The sequence below is a fragment of the Simochromis diagramma genome, unplaced genomic scaffold, assembly GCF_900408965.1.
Source record: "Simochromis diagramma unplaced genomic scaffold, fSimDia1.1 OVJJ01000802.1, whole genome shotgun sequence".
Taxonomy (NCBI): domain Eukaryota; kingdom Metazoa; phylum Chordata; class Actinopteri; order Cichliformes; family Cichlidae; genus Simochromis; species Simochromis diagramma.
Genome location: NW_024387492.1, coordinates 23,276,114 through 23,303,478, shown reverse-complemented (window position 1 = coordinate 23,303,478; position 27,365 = coordinate 23,276,114). Strand labels below are relative to the sequence as shown.

Sequence of the window (27,365 nt, the reverse complement as noted above, 5' to 3'; positions counted from 1 at the left end):
CATTCAGACTACACTTTATGCGCCCAACCGGGACAATGTAGTGAAAAACGATAAAAAAAAAAAAAAATCAAGGCTTTGAATGAGGACTCAACAAACCAGTGAGTGAGGTCACAGTGAAATATCCATTGATAGTTTACCCCAGGTTTGGTTTGGCTGGAGTTTGAGTGAGGAGCCTTCCACCTGTAAAGCCAGAGCAGTACGCAAAACGGACTGAGCACGCTCTGACTTGTGTACTTAGAGACAGGGATTCCTCTTTTCTCAGAGGTTCATTACGTGCTGATCACTCGTCTGTAAGAAACTCGCTCGCTCACCATGAATTTTTGATGTGACAGCCGAACAGAAGCGCCGCGGTCCGCCTCTGTTCATTGCTTTATTTTTATCTCGTTACGCTCCTGCTGCCGATCACCTTGTTTGTGCTCCCTGCAGAGAATCGATACAAGCTGACAGATTTGCAAATGGTGACAAGCAGTTTCAGAGCAAGTCTCCTCGATCGATGGGGTACACCTGTGCTGAAAAAGCCCACAGCAGCAGCTCGACGAGCTGAACCTTTAAAATAACAGCCTGGCTGATCTGAACAGGTCATTGGGTTTTTTTTCTTGACTCTTGAACATTTAAATGTCAGTGAATCTGCCAACAGTCAACAGGAATGATATCAGCCGATATCCATGTTTGGCCAATATATTAGTGTATCCCTAATGAGGATCACAGTTACTGGGAATGAATGAGTCTAAGCAGACTCCGCGTTATTAAATGCAGAATGTTTATGGTTATTATGCTGTGAACATGCTAACCTGTAACCTGGAGAGCTTCTGTGTGCTTCGTTAGATATGAAATTCTCAGACTTTATCTCAGCATGTTCCTTTTTATCCCATTCTGGTGACCCAGTGTGTGTTATGAATGCTTTATTATGGAGAATGGCTCTCCATATGTCTGTCTAGTTTTTCCACTTCTTCGTACATTCCCTCATGCCCATTCCACCCAATCTGATGACATCGGTCAGTCCTCATTTTGATGCTATAATTATTTTTCCTGTTGTTCTTTCACTGATAAATGTAAAAACCACAGAGAAAAGGTGGCAGAATCGACAGTAGTGAAGATTCACGACATGTGGTTATGTTTCAGGGAAGTGCACGTCAGGGTACGGTGCAGTGTTTTAGAGAGGTCTGTGGTTACGACGTAGCGACGATGCCACAATAAGTCTGCACGAAATCTGCATCAGTGTAATGTCCTCCAAGAGAGTGCGTGTGTGTGTGTGTGTGTGTGTGTGAACAGCGCACACATCACTGCACACACACACACAGTCTAGCACGAGAGTGAGGTCTTATTACCACCATTTGGTTGGGTGTTTTGACGCTGTCAGACTTCACACTACATCTCGACCAACACACACACACACACACACACACACACGGAGGACATTACACTGATGCAGATTACAGTGAATATGCTTCAGCGGCACACACTTAGGCTACGTCTACACTAATCCGGATAAATTTGAAAACGGTGTTTTCATCTAAAAATGCTCCGCGTCCACACTATCATTTTCAGTCGTTTCAGAACATTTGTTCATCCACACTGAAACGGCTGAAACGCTTACGTTCCTGCATTGCGCATTCATGAAACTAAAGACGATTCAACCTCTGTTATTTGAGAATTAAAGAATTTAAAGAAAAGCTATCAGTACAAACTGATATTAATCTTTAATAGGGCCGTCAAAATTGACAGCAAACAAAACATCTGCCCTATAATGCCCTCTGCTATCTTAGTTTCATTGGTCACATGACTGCATCATATGACTAAAATGTGTCATTGTTTCCGAAAGTCTCCGTTTATGCAGTCTGTGTGTGACGCGAAAACATTTTTCATGGTTAGGGTTGGGGGTAAGGGGCTAGGGAAAGCTTTATGTCAATTAGATGTCCCCACAAGATATAAAAACCCAACACGTGTGTGTGTGTGTGTGTGTGTGTGTGTGTGTGTGTGTGTGTGTGTGTGTGTGTGTGTGTGTGTGTGTGTACACCTTGAGTCTGCGGATGGCGTAGGTGTGTCCCAGCAGTTGATTGACAGGCTGCCGGATGTTCCTCAGGTCCCACACACACACAGTACAATCCACTGAACCTGTGGCCACAACATTCTGCAGACAGACACCAGCTAATCTTTACAAAGCTAACCGGGTTAAAGGTCACAAAATCAGATGTAATTTTAGTGTTTGATGCAGACAGTAAAATGCATTTAAACAAACACACTTCTCTGTATAAATGAAGGCTGGCATAGAGGTTTTTAAATGTATTGTTTGTTTGTTTTTAAGTATCTTTTAAACCAAATATGCCATTTAATATATGGAACCTTTTAACCAACTGGAGGGCCTGTACCTGGTCATATTTGCACCAATCACAGCTGAGGATCTCTGCCTTGTGCGCTGGGATGGCCAATCTGCACGCCGCACCCTTCACATCCCAAATTCTGAGCGTCCCGTCACCTGAGAGTACAAATAGAAAGAGAAGAGTATTCGAGTTTATATAATATATCCAGGTGTTTTTGTGTAAATATACCTTGTTTTTTTTTTCTGTTTCCTCAGTTTTATCGCCTTACCTCGCTCAGTATATGTTCTATTTTATTTCACGCACAGTCAATCCAATATATCTTTATTTGTTTGAGAGTCAGCAATAAAAGTGTTTGGTTAGGGCAGCTCAACCTGCAGGAGTTTCTGAGAGCTTCTCTTATCATATCTGCTGACATGGGGGGGAAAAAAATCAATTCAGGACGCCTGAAAATGACTGAAAACACATTTCCTGCAGAAAAAGAAAGAAAAGGCGTCCAGACAGCTGAGATTTAGGCAGAAACTTCACATACCACTGAAAAACGCTCAATGATGAAGACAAACTATGGAAATGGAGGGCTTATAATATGACCTTCTACTGGATTTACATTTGTCCCATTATCAATGTGCTGATCCCAACTCACTCGCCATCAGCCATGAAGTGAAATAAACTTCTGAGGTGAAGAATTTAAGAGAAGGATGTGAAGAGAAATCTAAAAGAAGTGAGGTGGAGACTGAAAGTAAAAGGAGGTTAATTGAGGGGAACACTGCTGCCAGTGTTTCGAGTTCCTGCTGACGTCAGCTTTTATTTTAGCGCATGAGCTCCTTCATTTCATCGTCTCTCATGAGTTATGGGACTCATTTCAGGGACCACTCATTATGGCATCCACAGATCTCTCTCTCTGTGTGTGTGTGTGTGTGTGTGTGTGTGTGTGTGTGTGTGTAGTGATGGGTCGTTCGCGAACGAAATGGCTCTTAGAGCCGGCTCTTTGACGTGAACGACACGAGCCGGCTCCTTATCGCGAGCCGTCACGTGGGTTTTTTTTTTTTCTCTCACCCTCTCTCTCGCACTTTTTTTCCCGCTTCACTCTGCACGCGAGCCTTGTGCTTTACGCTGGGCAGAGGGGGGAAGGGCGGTAGTTACACTCAGTAGCACAGGAACGGAGCCAGAGGGAGAGAGAGAGAAAGAGAGCCAGGGACAACAACGTCACATTAGAAAGGTATAGTAATCATCCACAACTATTTTCGGTTGCAGATGATAAAGGATTCAGAAAGTTTATTCATGCAGGTCCATATGACAGAGAATATGCATGTTCTTTTTGTTTTCATATTTTAATTTATATTTAATTGTGTTGTGGTTTGCAGTGTTTTGTGTTGTTTTCACTTTAAATTTGTAAAAGGAAACAGCTGAAAATTTAAATAGTTAAAAGTTGAAATGTGAATAGTTGATTTTTGTATTATATGATTTATTTATTACATTTTATGTGGAGTGAATAAATAAAAGTATATTTACGGTGGTCCCTAGAGACAAAGCACATACAAACTTCAAATCACGTACGAACTCTGAAGCATGTACAAACTCCAAAACACGTAAAAACACGTACAAACTCCAAAACACGTAAAAACTCCAAAACACGTACAAACACGTACAAACTCCGAAGCACGTAAAAACTCAGAAGCACATAAAAACTCAAAACACGTACAAAAGACAACAGAAGTGCTCCAGGATGCTGGGCGCAGTGTTGAGCTTTTGTTATCTTGTGGCTACAAAAGCCAGCAAGTACCAACGACCGGATTTGGTGTGTGATAGTAACAGGTAAATGAACTTTTTTTTTTTTAATTATTTGGATATATATGAGTGCCTGTGTATAAATACACAAACAATACACACATGCTTTCAATTGTGTAATTTAAGTGATCTAGTAGCTCTGCTTTGGAAGTTCAGTTCATGCTAGAAATGTGTTTTGGAGTTTGTACGTGTTTTGTCTCTAGGGGCCACCGCATATATTTATGTATAAACATATATAAATAAAACCACTTTTTTACGTTAGTAATTCCTTTTGTGCATAATTTTATATTATTGTTAATAATAAATTAATTAAAGCAACAAAACAACCTGAAGAGCCGGTTCGGAGCCGAAAGAGCCGGCTCTTTTTAGTGAGCCGAACCGAAAGAGCCAGATCTCTAAAAAGAGCCGGAAATCCCATCACTAGTGTGTGTGTGTGTGTGTGTGTGTGTGTGTGTGTGTGTGAGAGAGTCTGACAAAATTCCACGAAATGCGAATTCCAAATTAAAAGCCGATTTTAAATCTGAACCTCTTTCCCAACGTGATAAACTCCGACTGACCAGAATGTTCCTACTGGTCAACACACACACACACACACACACACACACACACACACACACACACACACACACACACACAGAAAAGTGTGTGTATGTGAGTTTCTGGGCAGAGGTTGAGGGTTTGCCAACACACTGCGACAATCATCAAGCAGAACTTTTACACCCCTCCTCCTCCTCCTATTCTTCCTCCTCCTCTTCATTCAGAGGTTTATTCAAACTGCAGTGAAGACCTCGGTGTGCTTCAAGTCGACCTGGTAGCAGTTTTTTTTTACTTCAGTCTTAAAAAAAACTTGACTGTCACAGACTAAGGCTGAAGCCACAGCAGAAAAACCTCCAAATAAAAACTGACGGAGTTAAAACCTCCAACCGACTCCCATTCAGAAAGCTTCACCCTTGAAATACCAGTTTTACTTCTATGACTACATCCTGGTTCCCTGTGCTGACGGTCCATGAGTCAAGTCCCAAAGCTTGTGTCCTTATTTCTGTCATGCACAGTACATCTACTGTTTCAGTCAGTTTGCACACCGTGTGTTCCACTGTTGCCATATGGAAAAGAAATCTTCTAAAAGACTTGCATCAGATTTGGCTTGCTTCATATAGTGAAACATATAAGGCTTATATGATTTACTCATTAAAGTGGCCACTTTCTCATTACTTTCATGTATTGTTTTAAGAAGTATCCAAAACATACAAGTTTCATTTATATAATTTTTCAAGGGATCTTATATCTGTTTTCACTCTTGTATGCTTTTCATACAAGTTTCACACAAGACAGATACAAACTTTACAAGATTTATATGTCTTTTCAATATGGGTTGGCTCTGAGTGATGTCAAGGAGGGTGGGCGTCCTTAACCTGGTCATGATGGCCATCCACCCGTTTGTGAGGAGCGTCCAAACAGAAGAACGCTGCATCCTAACGCTTGTTTCAGACAGAGGATGAACTGAGAGGTGCAACCAGACCAGCATGACATGAAGGACTGCAGCTTTATCAGACAGCACAAGTGATGAAGTCAAACGTGTTGTCTGCATGTTCCTGAGTCACTGTAATGATGGAAGGACTGAGGCGTGAAGTCAGAGTTGGGTTAGGGTTTGGCTCTCAGCTGTGATGGTTTCAAGCTTTAGAAGCTTGGGAATAAACCCAGTGTTGACATTTATTCTGGCAGAGCTTTATTTAAATTTGTAAAAATGTCAAAGAGCCAAAGAACAAGGATAGGGGATAAAAGTTGGGGCCACGTATCTGGGAACAGAATAAATGTGGCTAACGGGATTGTGTGAGCGGCTCTCCTAAAACAACGCCACCTGAAGCCCGTTGGAGGCCAACAGGCTGAATAATCAGCTCCAGGACAGATTAAAGAGCAGGCCGAGGGGAGCCGCTTCTCCCAGGCTTCACCTCCTGTTTGCTGACCAGCACATTAATCTCCTTCTCTTCTTCACTCCTTGCACCTCCTCTTTAATCCCAGCAATGCCTCTGCACCCTCCCCCAGCATCCCTCCACACGGCTCTTCATCGATTCTTTGAGTAACATTTTAACCCTTATCCTCCTCTTCCTCTCTGGTTCTTTTTCTCATTCACACTCTGAGGTGTGTGTGTGTTCTGCAGTGCTGACTTCTGTAAAAGGGTCACGGTTTATTACACCTATAATCGCTGCTGTATCAGCAGGTTCAGCTAATACACACAGACACACCTGCAGCCACGTTTTAGCGTCTAACACTTTTTTTTTTTTTTTTTTTTTTTGAGTCAACTGTCCAATTACGCTTGCTCTTTGCAAAGAGGGGGCTATGTATAATTATATAAGAGTCACAAATCCAAACCCTTCCTCCAGTTTGGACACGAATGCAGAGAGTCTGCGCTTTAAGCTCGTATTATGTAACAAAAGTGATCGTAGCACACAAATAAACAAGGACACTAGCTGTAAGCACAGCCACAGAGGATCATTTACACAAATAAATAAATGAGAAACAGATTTCTGTGTTTGATTCCAACCACAGCAAACCTTCACTTAAGGATGAAATTCAAGCTCTTCAACTGTGAGAGAGAGAGAGAGAGAGAGAGAGCGAGCAAGAGAGAGCTGCTGTGGCTGCAGATCAGAAACGAGGAGTCAAGACGCCCAACAGCTGATAAAAGCTTGAAGAGTTTGGTCCATCCACACTCAGTAAAGCGGGGGTGATTTCCTCTACGCATCTCACTTAAAGACTTTACAGTGCATCAGGAAAGTCTTTGTTTCAACACCAGAGTTTCTTTTTGTGTGTGTGTTGAACTGTGTGTGTAGAACGTCTGTGTGTGTGTGGACCACAGTGTGGGTACATCATTCTGGTCCACACACACAAAGTCATCATGTACTGTTTTCTGAATACACCCCTGTCAACACTAATATAAGCATTATTATACACATAATATATGTAGGTGGTTAAAATGCTTAAACAAAAACCTCACATCTAAACCTCGCTTAAAAAAGGTCTCTGGAGAATTTGGTGGTCAAAAAGAGCCGTCTGATTCCAAACTGGTTCCAGCTGCTGATGGCATCTCTGCTGGCTCCAAACCTCCTCTGGACGGGAGAGCACTGCTCTCTCTTCACGCCTTACTATTTGAATTTTAAAACCTTTTTTCTCGTTTCACTTGAATTTCCAGAGTCCAGGCTAAATGTGATCACAGCGAGTGTGTGGGAGACTGTAGCAAAGAGGGTTCAAATAAGAAGCTGCAGGAGGAGCTGCAAACACAAAGATTTACATGATTGTTTTCAGTAGCAGACGGAGATCAACCACCTCCAGAGCTTATCTGAAGCACCACGACCACTGGTTCAAACGAGCACGTGTGCAGTTTCATCGCATCTTTGATCAGAGCGAGCTGGCACAGCACCAATCAAGCAGAGGAATTACACGCAGACGAACAGCTTCTTTATATTCTAAGATTACTTTCCGTCACAGCTGTGCTCGTGTGCAGGAGACAACGAAGAGAGGTGGCTGGTAGATGAATGTAAAGCCTTCAACATACACAAATAAATGTGGGCTTCGCTGACTCAAAAATCCAAGCATCTCAGCAGCTTTGTCTCCAGTAAAAACCATGAAATGCAATCAGCTCATTAAAATGAAGGATGCTGCACAGAGTTCAACAAGTTTGTGGAATGAGTCCATAAAATCTACCATACCTGCTTTTAATTTGGCCCATTACTCATCCATTTTGGGATTTCAGCACAGACTTCACACTTGCAGAGATCAAAAATCCAGCCAGCTGCCTGAAGGTGGATCATCAGGTGAGGAACACTCGCAGGGTTGTGCACCATGACTTCCTTCCCTGGGTCAGACTGTTAGCACAGAGTCTGCTTTAACATCCTGAAGCATCTGAAGGACATGACCCAGAGCGTGCACTGAAAACAGGATTTTCTCTCCTTTCTGGTAACGATGGGTCCATGTAGCTGCTCCCTGGATGCACATCCAGTTTAAAAGTGGCAGAGATGTGAGCATGAGCACTCAGTGCTGAGATGAACCTTTAAAACTTTAATGCAATGACCAGGAAATAAACTGAAGGAAGAATTGCCTTCATTGGTAAGTTGTTATCAACCATTGGTTACTTTGTCTGTGAGATAATTATCCATTTGCACACTGATTTGCAATTTCATTCATTTAAAAAAAAAAACTTTATTGTTCATATTCTAGGATCATTGTTTAGATACACTGGAGTAGATCCAGCGTGCACCAGCAGGAGCGATCGGACAAAGTTTAAATCCAGTTTCTATTTTCATGGGCTGAACTTTTTGATCGCACCTGTAATTTTACAGGCTTCCTGTCAATATGATGGACAGAACGTGAGTGACCATCGTTTATTTAACCTCAGTCGTTCTGGGCCTTTTTTTAAATACAGGAAACAGGAATGACACGTGTAGGTGGAGTCTGAGTTAAACACAGTTCATTGAAAGGTCAGAGTTTAACTGATGATTACTGAAGCTTTGATTCACTGAGAGCTCAGAGCGACTAACCAGCACTGCAGACTCCAGAGGAGACCTGGAGGGCAGATCGAAGCCTAACAAACAGACACAGACCCTCATCTGATTCTCAGGCTGGAGGTGGGGATCTTTGTCTGCCACTGAATCTAGCTAAGCGGAAAGAGAAATGAGAGGACTGAGGAGGAGGCAAGGAACAAAAGAGGAGGCAAGGGAGAGAAGCAGTGAGGAGCATGGAAACCCAGATAAGCTTATCGGAATGAGACGCCATCTGCACCACGCCTTCACCGTATCTCTGCTTCTCCCGGTTTGTCACTTCCTTTCTCTTCAAAGTCATGAGTGGCTGTAGCCTCTCAATCTAACATTAAGTGCCACCAGAGGGGAAGCTGTAAGATAGAGATAAGGTGGCGAAGCTCCACCATACACTAATCATAGGTAGCTGTGCTTGAAAACTCATCCATCCAGCCATCCCTGTCAGTTATTATCCGACTCATAAGTCATAAGGGCCCGGCCTGGTCAGAGGGCCCGGTGGCGCCAGTGTCCGGCAGCCTCGCCTCTGTCAGTGCGCCCCAGGGTGGCTGTGGCTACAATGTAGCTTGCCATCACCAGTGTGTGAATGTGTGTGTGAATGGGTGGATGACTGGATATGTAAAGCGCTTTGGGGTCCTTAGGGACTAGTAAAGCGCTATATAAAGACAGGCCATTTACCATAACAGAAAATACAAAAATATGAATTTTGATTTAAACCCCTAATAACATGTAATAATAACTATATAATAATAATAATAATAATAATAATAATAATAATGCACAGAGAGCATGATCCAAGGTGACCTGTTGTAGGGTAGCTTTGCATGATTCACAGGTCAAAATAATCCATATGGATCTCATATTGCCTTTCCTCAGTTCATCCTCTGTCTCAAATAAGTGATATTAGCTCCTCCCCCCTTTCTTCTGATTGGTTATCCCTGCAAACAGCAGGTTGGATGGTCTCAATGTTGAGTTTAAAGTCATTTGAAAAAAAAAAAAAAACAACAACAGCAGAGCTTCTGACTGACAGGTCACTGATCTATGAGCATCCAGCGCTCCACCAGTGATTCACCATGAAGGCACGGTGCTGACATCCACCAGTCTGTTTAAACACTCTGGAGCACGAGCAGAGTCTTCTCTGGCTTCAACATGAGCACCATTAAAATATTTCGCCAACACCGATCTTCAACACTGTAAAGTCTCAAATAATGATAAAAACTACAGTATTTTTTTGACTTCAGCAAAAAACAAAAAACTCCAAACTGCCGCTCAGCCTCTGTGTGTGTACAGGCCAGCTCCACTGAGACAGCTGACGTCACAGGAACACAGGTACACTAGTAAAAGGTCAGATCACCCACTGAGAAACACCACTGGGACCCACTTCAGCCGTTCTCCACCAGCCTGACAATTACACCATCACACACCGTCATTAAATTGTGTTGAGCTCCAAAATCCAGAGTGGCATCACATTTTTCAAAATGATTCAAACCTTTTCTCTTCAGATGTTTCTGAGATGCCTGAAACTCTCAGACAAACATTGTTCAGTTACAAACATGAAAAAATGAATAATCTGTCCTCTGCTCTCATCATAAATATGACCGTGAGCAGACCTCTGGGTTTCCAACCTCGGTAACGCCTCGTCTCTTTTCTCACCTGAGTAAATCCAAATAGAGAGAGGACACACTGAGCATGTGCGACAGGAACTCTTCACAGCTTACTGACTCAGAAAAAAAACGATGCTGTTATCACAACAAGCGCTCCTCTCTCACCATTGATCGCTGCCATCGTCTCATTACAGCTGTGACCAGGCCTGCAGCAGCGCTCTCTGAAGCAAGACGCGGCGCCTCCATCGACACCAGCCGGTGTGTGTGTGTGTCTCTCTGTCTGTGTGTGTGTCTGTTATCACAGCTCATGACCTAATGTAGGTTTGCAGATACAGAGAACGAGTGTGGCCAAAGTTTCCCTGAGGCCAGGACCTACCAAACACCGCTCAGCGCGCACGTACGTGTGTGTGTGTGTGTGTGTGTGTGTAGCAGAGACAGAGAGCCTGCTGTATCTGGTGGACACCTGCTATCAGTTATTTAAACAGACACTACCTGCTCACAAAGTCCAACACACACATACACTGAGCGGTATGAAACAGTGTGTGTGTGCGTGTGTGCGTGTGTGTGTGTTTCAGTGTCCTGCATCAAACATCATTTGGCTGGAGAACAAAACACAAGAGCACGGCGGTGAGGAGCGATGGAGAACACCGAGGCTCAGCAGCACATCAGTGATTACAAATGAATCTCACTGAAATTGACCATAAACTCTCATAAATCTGTTATTGTGAGGCAGAAATGAAAATGTGTATAAAAATATGTGTGTGTAAAGATTTATTTGAAGCAGAAGCAGCTTTAACGCTTTAAAGCGGGGGTGGGGAACTCCAGGCCTCAAGGACCAGTGTCCTGCAGGTTTTCAATCTCACCCTGGGTCAAAACACATGAATCAAATGATCAGTTCATTACCAGGCCTCTGGAGAAGATATGTTGAGGAGGTGATTTATAATAAAACCTACAGGACACCGGCCCTTGACGGCCTGGAGTTTAAACACCTTCACCTCTCACCGGCCGCTTTGAATAACCTTTATTCCAACATTGAAGGCGTGTGACAGAACTCATAATGTGATGTCAGATTTGATATTTGATTCCTAAACTGCGGTGAGCTTGCAGGTTTTATTAGAGCTTCCATTCTGACTCCAACCTCTGCTAAGAGTGTGCTGAGAGTACAGGCATGATCAGAACCTTCTGAGAAGACGTTCCCAAAAAATAAATGATGATTTCCACTTCACGATCATCTTTTTTGGCACCTCTGGACAGCTTTTAGCTCGGCTGTTTTACGTGTGCCTCTACAAAGGATGCTGGATCTCCTCCAGGAGAGGAGATCATCGTAAACACGATGATCCCTCAGCTGGACTTTAATTTTTAGGAAGTGGGCAACATGGATGCATGACGAAAACTCCCCTCTGAGGGTTCACATCATACACAGTCTTACCTTTAAGGACTCACACTGTTCAGGTAACATGCTGCCATGGCCCAGGAGGGCCCATGAGTCTTAACAGCCTTGCCTTGTTTTTGGTCTTTGATGCCTGTGCATGTCAGATGTCTCAAGAGCCCCCACAGGGACCCGCCAGGCTCACAGTGATGCCAACACTATTTGGGGGAAATAAAGGTTGTATAGACCGCACCCATCCAGCATCAATCATCGCCCGTCTCCTGTGGACCACCATCCTCCAGAAGCCCTTGACAGCAACCTAAACTTTGACATTTCTAATTTAAATGAATATTCAGAATGTCGGCTCATCACTCAAATTTTACATAACTACATAACCAAGCTTATAACTGCAGCAAAGCTCTGCTCATTATTTCCTCATTAAACCCACAACTGACTGCCCACCTCACATCCTGATCGCAGAAGCAAGCTGTGACCAAGCCAAAGGACGAGCAGAACGCCGAGAAACCTGGATCGAGCGTGAGTGCGCCTGCTGGAAGCAGGTGCAGGAGCACACAGAGATAAACGCAGAGGCTAATTTGATGCCGAGTTTTATCACTCCTGCTGCAGGTCAGAAAGCGGTGCACAGCAGAGCTTCGCCTCCGGCTGCTGCCGTAAACAAACTGGACGCATTAAATAAAGCTTTAACACAAGCTGCTCTCCTCTCGCTTTCAGACCACTTTTAGGTTTGGCTTCACACTTCTCTGCCAGTTTTTGAGCCTGCGTGCAACACATCCAACACAATTAGCTTTAAAAAGCTTAAAAAAGCAATAAAGTTCAACATGTTTCATTAAAATACTTGCTTCGGTTCTGGGAGGCAGAGCTGCACACAAAAGTACAGACAAGGTGTTTAGCATTTAGAGCTTCATGAGACCCTGAGGCCAAAATAAATACTGCACTGGCTCCTTTACTGTAGCCTGCTGTGTGCTGATAGCACAGCTCAGTAATGCTGCAGATTTTCAGCGTGGGTTTCACAGGCAAGTCTCAATGTGAATGGAGTCCATGCACCTTGCTCAGAGTCCTGACATCAGCAGGTGACCTCCGGCTCAAAGGTAAAGACAAAAAGCATCGCCCACCAAGGAAGCACAGTGGCGCCTTCACAGCTGTTTCTACCATAGGTGCACGTGAACAAGTCTCCTCAGGTTCGGCTCTGTGGTTGAGCCGGTATCGTCGGCTTTGTCTTTTTAGCGGCAGACGCGCGGCTGAGAGGTCCTGGCGCCGATGTGCTCGGATCAAGACACATTTTCAAAGAGCCTGAGCGTCCTCATTCAAATCTCTGAGCTTAACTCTTGGTGAGAGGACACCACTCAGCACCGCAGAGGAGGACCGATAAGACAAGCGCTTTACATCCTCATCCCTGTGCCGTAGAAAGTGTTTCCTGTTCCAGCTCCAGCAGCTTGAATCCACAGTGCTGCTGCGGGGATTACAGACCGTTTCCTATAGCAGGAGCTGGAACGTTTTAGGGAGCTATGTTATGACCCCCTGTAGGAGTCAGTGATGGCTGGTTCTTTGCTGTTTTTGAATAACCGTTTGTATCTATAAGGATTCAAACGGTTCTTTAAAGATTAGTTTTTGGCTGTGAGGGTCAGCTAAACATGCTTCAGAAACCAGAAGAGTTACTCCAAAAGTCAAAGACGTATAAAGAGAATGTTCAGAAAAACCACAGCCGAGTGTTTGGACTATGGAAAAATCCTGAAAAATGGAAACCCTCCAACTTCATGGCATCACTCCTTAAAGAGTTACTTAAGGATAAAAATCTACCAAAACTGTGAGGGAACTTTTGAGGAATCAGACAATATAAAAGAAAACTGTGAGGAGGAGATCATTCTGACAAGGGGCATCATTTGTGTTTTGTTTGCTGTCATGTTACAGCTCTGTGTGTTGGTCTTTATAGAGCAGAGCTGCTGCACTGCTGAACCTCACGGAGATCTTAATAACAGGAACCTATTAGAAGTGAGAGCAGAATAAAGCTGCTCTCTCACATATCGACACCAATAACGGAAAATCTGTCACACATGCAAACCATCTGTTGTCTAATGGACGTCTTGTAGACTCTGAAGGTCTCATTATGGAGACGTGCTCTCAGTAAAGCATTTAGCTGCAGAGCTGTTATTAAAGCCGGTTAGTGTAAGTCAGGACTGCGAGACACTGTCCTGGGCAGTTTGAAGCCGTAACCTGATATTTTACAGACCAGAAAATATTATGAGTTCACCGAGTTGAGAAACAGGTCAATAAAAAAAGCAGAGAGATCAAAAATCAAATCAAATGAAAACAAATATGAAGCATCAACCACAACAACAAACCCCAGAATTACAGCCTCCAAGTTCATCTGTGGCACCGGTCATCATATGGTACCAACAACAAGGAGCCATTAATCACACATCTGCCACAGGGATCACTGACACATACTCAGAACTCAGATCTGAACACAAACACGATATTTTACTTGTTTTAATTCAGCACAGCCATCATGAAAAATAAATTCTCAGAAATTTGTTCAAAAATCAAATGAAAAACATCCAGAACTTCCTTAAAAATCACATCTGAGGACTACTGGTGCATGCATGAGTCCACTGCAGCACACTTCTAATAACTGAACCCAACCTGAACAGACCTTTTATAGCACACAAACACAGGATTCAACAGTTAGGACCCTCACGGATTGTCCCAGCTGTGTGTTCTGTATACACTCAATCAAAAATAAAGACTCATTTAAGGTCAAATGGTTGGACCTGGACTACCCCGTGAGCAGTGGGGGGTTAACATCTTCCTGCTCTGAGAATCTCATCAGAGACCTCCGCTCGCTCACAAACCAATTAACCCAAACTCATCGGCCGAGTCACATGACAGACAGCACCTCCCAAACCGAGCTCGAGCTGAAGGCGGCTGGTGCAGATTGGATGATGCATTGCTGCCCCTGTATGAAGTTTAAACACGCTCCCAGGAGATCATCCAAATGCTTCCTCCGGCTACAAACTCACTCACATCGCTGTGTGGATGAAAACTTTCTCGACAGACACACAAGAAAGCATGCTTCTCTGGTCTTACTGACCACTCTTCATCCACATTCGAGGCCAGTTAACCTAAAGTGCACATCTGCTGGAGGACACATGAAAGCTCCACACAGTCTCCACCCAACCAGGAACTGACTCTTTAAGCCCTGCACCGCAGCACCTTCGACTTATCCTTCAAAGATGATGCCTTTGATTTATGCTCGTGTGGGACAAGTTTTATAGACTTCAGGCTACTGTCTACTGTCGCTGACCCCAAACATCTGTAGGTCTGAAAGCAGGAAGTTAAGTTTGAAGCTGTTGCAGAGTCTCTGAGAATCTGTCAAGTCCTGCTCTGACAGTAGATGGCGATGTCTCCAGCATGACCCAATGAGACATGCAGCAGTCTGACGTCACTGTGGAGCGCACTGCTACAGCAGAAGCAGCAAACAGAGCCAGGAGGACTGCTTTAAAGATCCCACCACTCAACAATCAAGCACAACGACAGAGAAAAATCACTGTGACAGAGGTTTGGAGGAGATCCCCAAAGCAGTCAACCTATTACCACAGTCTCCTTCATAATGGGAGAAAACCCCAAAAATGCTTCACTGCTTGATTAGCCACAGAAGTGCTACAGGAAACAGGAAGTGCATCGTGCATTAAATCTAAAAACACCTGCAACCTCAATCTTGGACGGCAGACTCGTGCACCCAGCGATGACATCACAGTGACAGAGACACGCCTCCTGCTACAAACTACACCCCTGTGTCTGCATCAGCACCAAAGCAGGTTTAAATCAGAATCAGAACTAACTAACTCTAAGGAAATTATGTGGGTTACAGTTGCTCCAAGACAGCAACAATAACAGACTAAACTAATTAAATAATACAATATGTTGCAGAATTCGCAAATTTAAGAAATAGCACTAATATGCAAATCATTCAGTTATAAATATCAAGAATATTACATTAAATATTACATTAAATATTACATTATTGAAGCACAGTTCTTTCCACGTCGTGTTTAAATTACAGATTTACGTTCGTAACTATGAATTCCTACTAAGACTAAAACCTTCAGTAGTATACTTACTAGCATCATGCAGACTCACCTCACTTCCTACACTGCACACGACGAGGAAAACCTCCAACAAACAACACGAGTGATTACCACGAAAACCTCCAGAGCTCAGGTGCACTCGTGCTCGCAGACAGACACCGAGAAAAAGCTTCATGACATCAAACATTTCCTCCTTTGTAGCTTTAAATCCAAAGTGAAGCTGAATCTGAGCGGTCTGAAGCAAAGTTCAAAAAATGTTCAGGCCTGCTTCCATAAACCATCACAACAACGCCATCTAATGGTGAAAGCAGCCACTTTAAACCCCTCTGACAGGCCAGCCGACTCACCTGAGGCAGACGCAAAGCATCCTGGGATGTGAGGCGACCAAATGGTGCTGTAGATGACCCCTTCATGACCTCTGAGGGTGGTCAGCGATGGACTGAGAGCAGGGTCCCACTGACGGAGATAAAACTAACATGAAGAAGACAGAACGCAGACGGAGAGGGGAAGAAAGGAGAAACTTTCATCTTACCACTTTCACCGTTTGATCCCACGATCCAGAAACTATCAGGCTTTCTCCTCGAGTCTGACTCCAGTCCACAGCGTACACCTGCACACACGTCACAGTCAGAACACCTTTATGTGTGTCTGTGTGTGTGTGAGCATGTGTGCATTACCTCCTGTGTGTGTTCTTTGGCCACCCTCAGTGGAGCACTGTGATTGGCTGTATCCCACAGCTGGAGGCTGCCATCGCCGCCGCCTGCCACCAAAATGTGCTCATTAGCTTCACTCCATGCCACGTCGAACAGGCCGTCACTCCACTCCCAGCTGAGACACACACACGAGGATGACATAAAAACTTAATCTTTGACTGAATTCTTGTTTCCTTTATTCGACTTTAAAGGATTATTTCTGGGATTTTTAATGGTGTTGTGAAGCAGTCGCCTCCAGCACGGAGCTATGCAGCTTCCGACCGAACAAGTCTCTGTGTTTCAGTCTTCCCCAGATGTGGAGTCAACAACCTCAGAAATGGCTCACTTCACACAAAGATTTCATATCTACTGAATAATCACACATGCGTCATCATTCAGAATGCAGATGAGGAGGAATGTGACTCCTACTGATTTGTATATATCATCTGCATTTTTATTATTTTCTGAGTTTTTAGACCATGTCACTCTCTCAGTGGAAGTCCTGGAAGTCAGTGGCAGTCACATAAAACCAGGGGTTTCTATCTGGTTTCCTCGCAGTCTGATAATAATCTGATCTGTGCTGAAATTAGATGAAACCGAGCCCTAAACCTCCTGCAACTTCTTATAATCATCATCTGTAAGCATAAAGGACAAAAACAGATGTTAGAGAGAGAGAGAGAGAGAGATGAGGAAACAGATGTTACCTTCTCACTAAGGTGAGCCCGGTCTCGGTCTGATCCAGGACCAGCAGTGTGCCGCAGCCTGTACACACACAGACAGAGTGGATAGGAATGAGAAAGCTGACTGTTTAAAAACAGCTGAAACGCACAGATCTGTGTTTCGGTGTGAAAACCGCGTGATCATCGTCGTCATCGGGGTCTGTTCAGCTCGCTGAGGTCGACGTTCAGAAACAAACAGCACGTCTTATTTTATTTCAGAATATTTATACGGATCAAAAGTCAGGAAACAGAAGTGATGAAGAGACACAAACTGGAGTTCCTCTAACGTCCGCACGAGGCTCCAGCAGTGAGCATTCATTCTTTATCACATCCAGGTGTGTTCTCCAAACTGTGACCACTGAACTTTACTGACCTGCTATCCCGTAGTACTGTGAGGCAGCACAGGCCACTCTGCTGGGGATATACGGAGACACTTCCACTGCGTAACCGTGACGGGCCGGACTGCGAAACACCTTCACCGTCATCATCGTCACATACAAAGAAACCCTGATGGACAGAAAGGTTTAAAAAGTCTGGAAAGACGACTACAGCATGTACTGTTACTTTGAAGCTTTTTTTATGACTCTCAGGCGAAATATTTTAGAAAATATGACAATTAATGTGCACAAAACTTGTAAGACGCCAAATTTCCTAACAAACATTCAGTGTATTTACATTCACAGTGGGGCGGTTTTCTAACCACGTTTTTCACACACGTATTAATCTTTCTCTCGTTCGTCCTCCAGCAGGTGCGATAGGGTCTTAATTAAAACTTAATACTCGGGGATTCAGGTTAACGCGGTCCACGTTTGCGCTCTGAACCCGCCCTGTTGTGTTTTTACAAATAATCCGTGGGGGTTCGGAGATGTGAAGCTCTGAGTCTGTTAATCTGTTCACACGTAAGAAGTACGCGGGACTAAAGTAACGTTATATGACTCAGACCGTGTCCGATCAGCACCTGCTCTCGTGTGGTCTGCAGGTGACAGAGTGACTTCACGGACCCTGATCACATTTAAATTGAAAATGGTTGTCACGTGACTCACAGAAACCAGGTCGTCTCGTGGGATCGAGAGAAAAAAAACTTCAGAGACCCACAGAAGAAGTTCCCTGCTGCTCTTCTCACTCCACTCACTGCTTCTCCACTTCCGTGTTTTGATCAGCTGACTCCGGATTGAACGTGCTTATACTTGTATTCGTACAGATCGCCGCCAGGTGGAGACATTTCTTTACCTTAAAACCAACAAGTGCGCTTATTAGAAATTATAATTCTTTAAAAACACGACATTCAGGTAAATGAAGCTAGACAGGTAATGTTACTTACATTTGTAAAAATTTATTTTCATTTTTAAATTTAAGAAAAGCTTTATAAATAACTGGAAAACTTCATATTTTATTAATTATAATTTTCTATTAAATGACAATTTTTGGATTCTTTTCTTACGAGATGGAGCATCTGCACGTTCACGGAAGGAGTAATGGTCACAGTGCTTTTGTGCTTCGTGCAGTTAAAATATTAGTTTTCATTTCCTCAGAAATGACCAAAGATTATTTTTATTTTTAAAACAGCAATTTTCTGGAAACTGACTTCAAACTGTGTTCAGAGTCTGTGAGCGTTCAGTAATCCACATGTTATTCCAGAGAACAGAAAATGATAGTTTGTATATGTAAGAAAACATCCTTGCAGCGGCAGTTTCCTGCTGAATCGGTGTTACAGCACAAGGATGAAAACTTCAAATTAAGGTGAAATATTCACAGCAGCACACTAAGAGCTCTTTTCAGTCAGTAATCAGGTTTTAATCAGCTCCTCCTGAAGCTCACTTTATGAGTGGTGCAATAATATTTGCAGCAGTCTGCTCAGATGTTTGCATATGAAATTCATTCTAAGCATCACTCAGCTGCGAGCATTCACTTTGAAATAAAAACACAAATGACTGCAAGAAGAGTTTGTTTTTTTTTAAACAAAAAACAAAAACAGCACAAACAAAGAAAAATAAAATCAGCTGCAGGATTCTGAAACATAAAAAATGTTCCAACTCAGGACTGAATAACATGGGAGAGTAGTGAACACAAACCAGAGTGAAAGGAATCCTTTGCTGAAGCGTTCAATGCTATCTGGGAAAAATCACGCTCTTATGATTGTTTAGAAATACAGACAGAAACTTTTCTGTAATACAAAATGTGCTTTTCTGCATCACACATGGAGCATTGCGCTCAGAACACATAACCAAAGACGCTGTGGCCTCACACTCTCACAGCCAGGAGGAAACTTTGATTGCAACCACAGCTCCATAAATACTGCGTCGCCATGGAAACCAGGAGAAAGCTGCAACTGGTTACCGGTAACAGGTACAAATATTATTTACAATTTCATTGATCATCACTGAATTCCTGATTCAGAGGAGAAAGCAAAGATCACACTTTGGTCTCAGTGTGACCGGCCTTTCAAAATAAAAGTACATAAAATACATTGAGTGGTGTTAACAGTCTGAGATGATCTCAGAGGAACACGAACCAACACGTATCTGTTTGAGCTTCGCATCATTCAAAAGTCATAAAAGATCCTTGTTCACGTCAGATAAAGAAGTATTTTGGTCGGGGACAGAGAAGAGGAGGAAAAGTGTGTCTGCACTGCTGGAGTGCACCACCCGCCCTGACGTAGCGTGTGACACTTTTGGACCACAAACTTAACAACAGTAATTAATTTGCTACAAAGATCTTAACAGCAGATCTTTATCACCTTACCTGGTTGCATCAGGATTCAGGCTACATGGACACATGAAGGAGGCGGAGCCTGCAGCTTATTAAACACATGATACAAGCTGCACCCGTTCATGTCTGTGTGTGTGTGTGTGTGTGTGTGTGTGTGTGTGTGTGTGTGTGTGTGTGTGTGTGTGTGTGTGTAACAGCGTGCTGTACAGTAGTGAAGTATTAAAGTGTGTGCTCTGAATGCTTTAGTGAGTATGAACGCTGACGGTGCTCGATCACAGACTCATCTTAGCTCTGTGATCAACTGACAGCTGGACAAACGCAGACAGTCAGAGAACAGGCGTCTGCTTACTGTCCTCGGCTGTGCTGTTTGACCGTCTGAGTAAGACGACAGAATAAATACTCTGTATTCAGATGTAGGCTTCATCTACAAAGGTTCAAATTTTAGACACTTTAGTATCAAATCACCACTTTGACAGTTACAAGCCGATGAAGCTGTTTTACATCTGCAGACGGCCTTCTTGCAGGAATAAAGTCAGTCGTGAAAAACTGTTTCTGGACAGATTCTTATGAGAAATCTAAACTTTAGAAAGTCTCCTGCTGCTGAACACGGATGTGCACGTGCACAGAGTCCTCTGTGCAGAAGTTTAAGTTCCCATTAAGTAATCAGACATCAACACTGAAGCGTGGGGTTAACCCTGCAGTGACCCCGATGTGCCCGAAGTCCTGCTTTGTGCAGACATCCGTTTAGTCATCGATGAAAACAGAAACCCAGGATCTGGAGTCATCGGTCAGGGACAGACCATCAAATCTGGAGCTACCTGAATCACCTGTAAGAAGAGTCGGCATGTGTGGAGTCTACAGGGAGGATTCAGTCCTTCCCCTTTGAATGAGCTTCCATCAAAACGTTCGTGGGCTCACTGGAACTTTGTGGCGCCAAACTCGGCCTCGTGCAGAAACTGCTGCATCTTGGTTCGGACCCATGACTGTTTCTCTGCTGTCAGTCTCCTCATAGCCGGAGCCAGGCTCAGCAGGAACAGCGTCACGTCGTCCCTCTGCTCCATGTCACGCTCCCTCTGCGCATCCCTGGCTTCTGTCTTCGTCAGGAATTCCTCCAGCAGGCCGTCGACGCTCTTCCTCTTTGGACGGAGCGGCCTGGGAGAAGCGGGGCGGCGCTCTTCCTCCACCTCCTCCTCATCGTCCGTTTGGACGAGCAGCTCGTCCACGTCGCCTTCCGGTTCCTCTGTCTTCAGCTGGTTCAGCCGCGCCACGGTCCAGGACAGCGGCGGGCTGCGATGATGACTCTGCGGATCCTGCTGCAGAAGAGGGGTCTGCGAGGAAGAGCGTGACGAAGCTAAGGTCGTAGCAAGAGATGTCACCGAGTGCATCATCATCTCAAACAGCTCCTTCATGTTGGCGTGCTGCTGCGTCTGCAGGCCGTCGTCAGTGTCTGTGGCACCTGAGTTCACCTCAACCTTTGCTTCTTTGGGCCTGGACGGGTCCAAGCCGACGGAGGGTGGCCGCTTCCTCTGCGGGAACTCTGAGGATGAGGACGAGGATGTCGTCGTGGTCGCGTCAGCTACGGCGAACCCTGAAAACAGACAAAACAATCAGAACTAAATCGATGTCGAATCAAGAGAAAATATTAATCAAAAGCCATCAGAGACCCGGGTGCTCGGACTGCACATGGAAAAGCTGATGAGGAAGTACTGCAGGCTGGCCAATCAGAAGGAAGTGTCAGTACGAACCATAGCTCTCGTCGTCGTCGCTCCGCGTCTCCGTGGTCGTGCTGCAGCCGACCATTTCGGCCACCTGGACCTGAGAGGGCTGTGGGTCCAGGGCCCAGCCGTTGGTGCCGGCTGCCCGGGCATCGATGAACGGATTAAGGAACGACAGGATGGATGAGTATCTCCATGGCCGGTAGTTAAAGAGCCCGATGCCGCTCTCGCGCCGCTCCTTCTCACGCTGCCTCTCCCTCCTGTGCTGGTCTCTCAGTGTCTTCCACTTCCTTCTGCACTCCGACTCTAATGTGGAAAACCACAAGTTTGCTTTAATTAAACCATAAAACCATCAAATCCAACAGTAAAACCATCCTGCTGTGTCCACAACCAGAGACACACACAGAGTCACATTAAACGCTTTATTTTCACCTGCATACAAAAACTAAAACTAATCTTTGCTCTAATTTAGTTTATTCTGCAAAAACTAAAACAAACTCCCAAACAACCAAACTATTTTTGTTTGCTTGGTCATATTTCACAGCAAACTTGTGTTTGGACAATATTCAACATTTGAAGCAATTTGACTGAAAATAACAAAACAGTATTACTCACATGTGAAAATACTCACGGCTCCAAACTCCTGTGTGACTTTTAGCCAAATATGAATTTCAATCATAATTTTTGCTTCCAAAGGTTATTTTAAAAAAATAATTGTTTGTATTATTTTTAATCAACTAAATAGTATTAATTAAAAGGACAAAAAAAGGCAATAATAAAATAGCAACCAATTTTTAAAACAAAAAAAAACAAATGCAGAATCCAGATAAATTATAAACATTCAAACTATTTTTTGGGATATTTTTTACAATTTACATTATGTTTCCTTCCACACATTTATGATTAAACATATTAGGCTGTTTGTTTAAAAAAAAAAAAAATCCAAATAATAAAAATTCCGTTGAATTTTATTTTAAAGGCTTTTAAATATAATTTAAAACGTCAGTAATTTCTATCATGTTATTATTAATTTTTAATGTTAAAATATATAAACCCATAAATAACAAAAGCATATTAACAGCTCCTTTATTATGTATTTTATTTTATTTTCCTTTCTTTTCTTCAGCGAACCATAATTTACTGTATTTGAAAAATTTTAAGTTCAGTTAACAAAGACTGTCTACATGAGTAAAACCTTAAATACTTATTTTACAAACACACATACATATTTGGTCGTCATCACCTTTTTTCCCAGTTCTGATTACTAGAAAAATCCACTACGACCAGTTAATTCCCAGTAATTACAATATATGAGTAAAAGCCGCTGATTAAAGTTGTCGTAGATTTTCTTACAGTGTTTCTTTCATAAATCTGTGCTGATTATTCTGAAGAGGAACTATTGTGCTGGAGCCGAGAGGCGACGAGCGTCGGAACATAATAAGGGTCGGACCCTATTTGTTTTGAACTTTTCTCTTTGATGAAAATCTGAATGTTTGACATGTTTTGAAAGTTTTCCGTCTCGCCCACATCGAAAGTGCTCCCGTGTGAGAGCTGAAGTTCGCGCCGGGATCTCGGCGCTGTTCTGAAACTCACCGGGGACTCCGACGATCTCCGCCACCTGCCGCCACGCGTCGCTCCGCATGTTCAGGTCCCGATAGGTCGGGGAGTTCATGTCGTAGAGACTCGGGAAGCCAGAGACCGCCATGATCAGCTTGTATTCCATTCTCCTGTATTTAAAACTCTGGCAGAGCGGAGCCGGACTGGAAAGAAAATAAAAGAACGAATGGGGGAAAACACTACTTCCGTTTCCGGTGCGTCACAGCTCATTTGTATAAAAAGTGACCAGATTTCAGTCCTTCGTTCACTAGTGGTGTGCGATACTGCATATTTTGGTATCGATCCGATACCAAGTAATTGCGGGCCAGTATCGCCGATATCAATACCAATACTTTTCAATAAATAAGGTGGATACGTCATTGAATTGCTAAATCTCAATTAATTTTTATAACCTTAAGTGTTTTTTGTGATGTTTCCTTTTTTATTATTAAATAGTTAAAACCCAGGACATAATTAGGATAAAGTTTATAATTAAATAGAAAATGCTTTCTTATTGTGGCTGCTCTGCGATGCCACTGCAGGTGAGATGGACTCACCTGCACCGCGTCTACAATCACGCCTGGCTGGCTTAAAACCTGTGCTCTGCTTGTGTTGTTGTTAGTGATGTGTACAGCTGGCGAGCTGCAGCGGTTGTACTAATGTGCGGTTAGAGAAATCGTGTGATTATTGTAACGGTGGACAGCGCACGGCAAGGACCGGTTCGGGGTGAGCCGGAGGCTGGCGCGTCAGCGGGACCTGCCAAGCTGGAGACAGATGTGCGCAGGGGTCCTGCCACACCCGAGGGCAGCGTGCTGTCCGGTCCAGCCTCTCTTCCAACAGAGGCAGCACGCTGCGCGGTACTGCGCGCCGACCGCCTGCTCAGCTGCCTGTGAGCCCCGGCTCACTTCCATGCCTGCTGCCCCGCCGCTGTTTGCCACATGGGTGGCTACCTGGGGCGCCGATGATCCGGGCCGATTCCCTTGCCTGCTCGCGGAGGGGGCGAGTAGGTTAGGCTCGGCCTCAGGGGCGAAGGGGGTATGTGGCGGAGTACGTTCTGCGATGCGCTGCAGGTGAGATGGACTCACCTGCGCGGCATCTACAATCATGCCTCACCGGCGTAAAACCTGTGCTGTGTTCTGTGTTGTTGTTGATTGTGATGTGTACTGTTACAGCAGCCATGTGATTATTGTAAGAATAAATCATGCTGTGAAGCATGAAAATGCCATCAGTTCTGCCGTGGCAGTTTACTTTTTTTTTTTTTTAAATAAAAATTTTACAATAAATTGCGCAAACCAGTAAACAAATCAAAACAAGTACTGTTGAGAAACTATAATACAAAATTTACAATTAAAATTCTCAATAACAATAACTGGTAAAAATATAAATAATATGTAAATGTAACGCTAAGTTATTTAAGGACTAGTTTATGTCAATGGATGAATTTACTGACTGACGCGCAGAAGAAATAGTTCTTTATGGAGCCTAGATGGTGTGAATGATGAGACCAAAGACTGCAATGTCTTGTACCAAAAATATATTGCATAAATAGGGGAAAGGGGAATTGGAACAAAATAATTAATACAACACACAACGTAAATGTCCACAATTAAATAATAAATCAATGCTGTGATTTTTCTGTGCAAGAGTCCTTTTGCTAAGAGTCCTTTTTTCTGGTCCTTTTCTTTTTAAAGTTCACTTTTAAGGTATTCCTCCTTAGGGTCCAGCTTCATACAAGGGGGAAATATGTCCGTAATCCAAAGACGGCTAAGTGGGGGGAAAAGAGGGGAAAACAAAGGATGGTCCTACCGGCTCGCCACTTCAATATGAAGAAGATCAATTCAAAGGGGAAAAAAAAACCTGACCTGTAGGTCAGAAAAATGTCCATTAGCACATCAAGTTCGATTCAGTGTACCGGTAAACAAATATATTCTTCTGCAAGTCTAGGTAACAATGCAAATCATAAATCATCATCAATGTACAACAGTTAAATCATTAATCGTTTTGGCTACGTAGCTTAATCTATACATTCCAGTAGCGTTCGCGACAAACAATACAAAAACAACAATAAAGAAAAACCACTGTCTAACAGACAGCATAGCCGAATTCAAGGCAACACATAACAATAATCATTCAATCGCACTTTGTTTCAAAGTAAGCCCATAAAAATGCTTAAGTAAACAGAAGTGTTCAAAAACAGCGGTTTTTGAACCGAAGTTCTGCTCGCGGTGGGAACGCCGCCGCACAAAGTCATTTTTTAATCGCGAAAACGATCGGCTGGTTACTGACAACCAAAGGTTGAAAGATATTAAGGACACTTACCGCTGAGTTTAAAGTTTAAAGATGAATTGAGGAAAGAAAACGTTTTGTTTTCCAATACCGCTCTAAATGCCATAAGCTCACAGCCACAGCAGGAGTCGAACCCGGAAGTATCCCTCCACAGCCGGTTTTCAGAGTTGCCGCGATGTGAAAGGAGCCAATCAGAAGAGGGACCTCAAATCAGCTGACGTGGGTCATGTGACAGGGAGTAGTTGATATGGGTTACATAAACTTAACAACCCCCAACGCGTCAAAGTCAAGTCACGTGACAGAGCAACATGTAAACACAGGAGGGGGAAGAGGGAGCAAAGTGCGTCTGCTCTGCACTGACACAGGAGCAGCGAGTCCAGCGACCTGGCTGTTTCATGCAATGCCATCAATGTGGATTGTCCAGACTGAGAGACCTCTTTCTCCCCCCCAAACCCTCCAACCCTCCTACCCACCTCGACATACAAACTCTGTGTGGCTTCACGTGTTTTGTTGATGTTTACATGATCGAAATAACTTAAACACAAACAAACAAAGAGGAAGTCCCAGCATCCTCTGTGTTTAGGGAAGAGCAGTGAAAGTGAAAGCAGGAGGAGGAAGGTGGAGCTGAGGCAGGTGAGTGTTAACATGAATATGTTTCTTCTTATGACATAAAATAATTCCACGCTGTTTGTGTCTGTGGGTGAAATGTGAGGCCGGTCGGCTCCTCTGAGCGCTGGTTTCCTGTAAGTAGAGAGGAAGTGAGTTTAGCTGAGCTTCCGTTTAGTGTGAGAGCTGTGCTGAGGCAGGGTGAGTGTTAACACCGCTCTGACAATACTGTGTCTCTGTGGCGTGAACAACAGTCTCCGTCAGTGGAGGCAAAAATAATCAGACTTTGGTTTTTCAAAGGAAACAACTTTTTGTCGGAAGTTCCTGCACGCTCATTGGATAATGACTTGTCAATCGCAAATTATTAATGAGCGTGCGGATTCACAGAAAGACTTTATCACGGGACTTTTTAAAAACTACAATGGCGACAGAAACTCCGGGAGTGGAGTTCAGGGTGACGTTATGAAACTGTGACGTTTGAGCCACTTCCTGTTCTCAGTCCCAGCGTCCTGTTGCTCTGATATCTGATATTGATTATATTGGTAAACAGGCTGTAGACGTAAACATCAAACACAGCTGAAGCAGTTTTCGGATGGTTGGCTTCAAATAATCTGTCGGTTTGAAAAGTAAAAACAATTTTTAAAATAAGGTGAAGCTGATGCAGGGTGAGTGTTAAGACCAGGACTTTAGAGGGAAGAAGAGTCAGAGCTCAGCATGTTGTTGACGGGTTGTTGTTCAATAGGGGGAAGACATCTGAATCATTACAGGGGGAATGTCTTTCACAACTTTAATGAATTTACTTTGAGTACATGATATGCCATAATTATATGAATTCGTTATATGTTAACACATTTCCGTCATTGTCTAAAAGGTGTAAAACCGTCCAAATTCCATCCAATCCTCATAAAAGATGGATTTTCTTTTATCGTATACACCTGTTGTTCCAAATCGAATTTGTATGTGGAGAAAAATATGCTTGTATATCATTTTCCAGTACTGGAGAACCTGTTTGTGAAAATTGGATAATTTAATTTGGAAATTTCAAAGTCGCACTTTATAAAAAATTCAATGCCACCCAGCTTCTCGAAAATTACTTTGGGGAAATAAAACCAAATACCGTCTGAATTATTTATTAAAGACTGCAACCATTTGAGTTTAATGGAACCATTCCCCCCCCCCCATTTTGGGGCCGTTCAAAAAAAAAAATCCACCCCCCAAATAGAAATTGAAAAAAACAAATCCACCCCCCTTACTGTGTTGTTGTTCCCCCCATTATGGAAAAAAAACCACCCCCCACTTGTTTTTTCCAACCTATAATCATGTCCCACCTT

General features: G+C 43.5%; 2 protein-coding genes and 1 long non-coding RNA gene across 9 annotated transcripts in view; all 3 read right to left on the bottom strand.

Annotated features, from left to right (window-relative positions):
* Positions 1 to 18,347, bottom strand: part of pex7 (peroxisomal biogenesis factor 7) — a 48,328-nt gene extending 29,981 nt beyond the window's left edge. For 2 of the 7 annotated variants that reach the window (XM_040017560.1, XM_040017561.1), the window contains exons 1-8: positions 17,798 to 18,073; positions 17,496 to 17,629; positions 17,108 to 17,165; positions 16,389 to 16,539; positions 16,244 to 16,321; positions 16,059 to 16,167; positions 2,370 to 2,476; positions 2,018 to 2,131 (exon numbers count right to left, since the gene is read on the bottom strand). In XM_040017560.1, the coding sequence (XP_039873494.1) occupies positions 2,018 to 2,131; positions 2,370 to 2,476; positions 16,059 to 16,167; positions 16,244 to 16,321; positions 16,389 to 16,539; positions 17,108 to 17,165; positions 17,496 to 17,629; positions 17,798 to 17,799 (753 nt within the window). In that variant the 5' untranslated portion in view covers positions 17,800 to 18,073. The other 5 variants (XM_040017557.1, XM_040017558.1, XM_040017556.1 and 2 more) reach the window with 5 other exon arrangements.
* A 205-nt stretch (positions 18,348 to 18,552) lies between these two features.
* Positions 18,553 to 23,358, bottom strand: LOC120724986. Its single transcript, XM_040017554.1, has 3 exons — positions 23,140 to 23,358; positions 21,577 to 21,852; positions 18,553 to 21,419 (listed from the first exon to the last, which is right to left on the bottom strand). Exons 1-3 carry the CDS (start codon positions 23,267 to 23,269, stop codon positions 20,746 to 20,748), a joined length of 1,080 nt encoding a protein of 359 aa, XP_039873488.1. The 5' UTR covers positions 23,270 to 23,358; the 3' UTR covers positions 18,553 to 20,745.
* A 1,303-nt stretch (positions 23,359 to 24,661) lies between these two features.
* On the bottom strand, positions 24,662 to 25,684 carry LOC120724988. Its single transcript, XR_005694029.1, has 2 exons — positions 25,462 to 25,684; positions 24,662 to 25,004 (listed from the first exon to the last, which is right to left on the bottom strand). It is a non-coding gene; the product is annotated as an uncharacterized LOC120724988 (long non-coding RNA).
* Between the last annotated feature and the right edge of the window lie 1,681 nt (positions 25,685 to 27,365).

What these genes read in the sequence shown, in the direction of transcription:
- LOC120724986 (XM_040017554.1), bottom strand. Translation starts at nt 23,269, where the DNA reads ATGGAATACAAGCTGATCATGGCGGTCTCTGGCTTCCCGAGTCTCTAC. An exon ending in GGAGATCGTCGGAGTCCCCG is followed by an intron (nt 21,853 to 23,139) that starts GTGAGTTTCAGA and finishes TTTCCACATTAG; the next exon opens with AGTCGGAGTGCAGAAGGAAG. An exon ending in CGACGACGACGAGAGCTATG is followed by an intron (nt 21,420 to 21,576) that starts GTTCGTACTGAC and finishes GTCTGTTTTCAG; the next exon opens with GGTTCGCCGTAGCTGACGCG.